The sequence below is a fragment of the Bison bison genome, unplaced genomic scaffold (assembly GCF_000754665.1).
Source record: "Bison bison bison isolate TAMUID 2011002044 unplaced genomic scaffold, Bison_UMD1.0 scf7180017864378, whole genome shotgun sequence".
Classification (NCBI taxonomy): domain Eukaryota; kingdom Metazoa; phylum Chordata; class Mammalia; order Artiodactyla; family Bovidae; genus Bison; species Bison bison.
The window spans coordinates 425,368-426,542 of NW_011494950.1; the positions used below are offsets into that span (position 1 = coordinate 425,368).

The 1,175-nt window shown below is 44.5% G+C and overlaps 1 protein-coding gene across 1 annotated transcript in view; it reads left to right on the forward strand.

Moving 5' to 3' along the window:
- The first annotated feature begins 224 nt into the window (after positions 1–224).
- Positions 225–1,175, forward strand: part of LOC105001069 (zinc finger RNA-binding protein-like) — a 37,084-nt gene continuing 36,133 nt past the window's right edge. Inside the window, 1 exon segment of the mRNA XM_010857191.1 lies at positions 225–1,169. Coding sequence (XP_010855493.1) covers positions 302–1,169 — 868 coding nt within the window. The 5' untranslated portion in view covers positions 225–301.

The following is a 1,175-nucleotide window of genomic DNA, read 5'->3' on the forward strand; positions in this document are numbered from 1 at the left end:
GGATGCTTGGGGCTGGTGCACTGGGACGACCCAGAGGGATGGTACAGGGAGGGAGGAGGGAGAAGGGTTCAGGATGGGGGACATGTGTATACCTGTGGTGGATTCATGTTGATACATGGCAAAACCAATAAATATTATAAAGTTAAAAAATAAAATAAAGAAAAAAATAAATAAAGTAAATCCAGATTTGCAAGAAGTAGAGCCCAGTATTAGAGCAAGAAAGATTCAAGAAGAGAAAATGAGAAAGCAAATGCAGAAAGAGGAGTACTGGTGAAGAAGAGAAGAGGAAGAACACTGGAGGATGGAAATGAGACGTTACGAAGAGGACATGTACTGGAGAAGAATGGAGGAAGAACAGTATCATTGGGATGATCGCCACCAAATGCCTGACAGAGGCTATCCTCATGGTTCCCCAGGCCCACTAGGCCTTCTGGGAGTCCAACCAGGCATGCCTCCTCAGCCACAGGGGCCTGCACCCTTACATCGTCGTGACTCATCTGATGACCGTTACGTAATGACAAAGCATGCTACCATTTATCCAACTGAAGAGGAATTACAGGCAGTTCAGAAAATTGTTTCTATCACTGAACGTGCTTTAAAACTTGTTTCAGACAGCTTATCTGAACACGAGAAGAGCAAGAGCAAAGAGGGAGATGATAAGAAAGAGGGAGGTAAAGACAGAGCTTTAAAGGGAGTTTCGCGAGTGGGAGTATTGGTGAAAGGATTACTTCTCCGAGGAGATAGAAATGTCAACCTTGTTTTGCTGTGCTCAGAGAAACCTTCAAAGACATTATTAAGCCGTATTGCAGAAAACCTACCCAAGCAGCTTGCTGTTATAAGTCCTGAGAAGTATAAGTATGACATAAAATGTGCTGTTTCTGAAGTGGCAATAATTTTGAACTCATGTGTGGAACCCAAAATGCAAGTCACTATCACCCTGACATCTCCAATTATTTGAGAAGAGAACATGAGGGAAGGAGATGTAACCTTGGGTATGGTGAAAGACCCACCGGACATCTTGGACAGGCAAAAACGCCTTGACGCTCTGGCTGCTCTAGGCCACGCTAAGTGGTTCCAGGCTAGAGCTAATGGTCTACAGTCCTGTGTGATTATCATACGTATTCTCCGGGACCTCTGTCAACGAGTTCCAACTTGGTCTGATTTTCCAAGCTGGG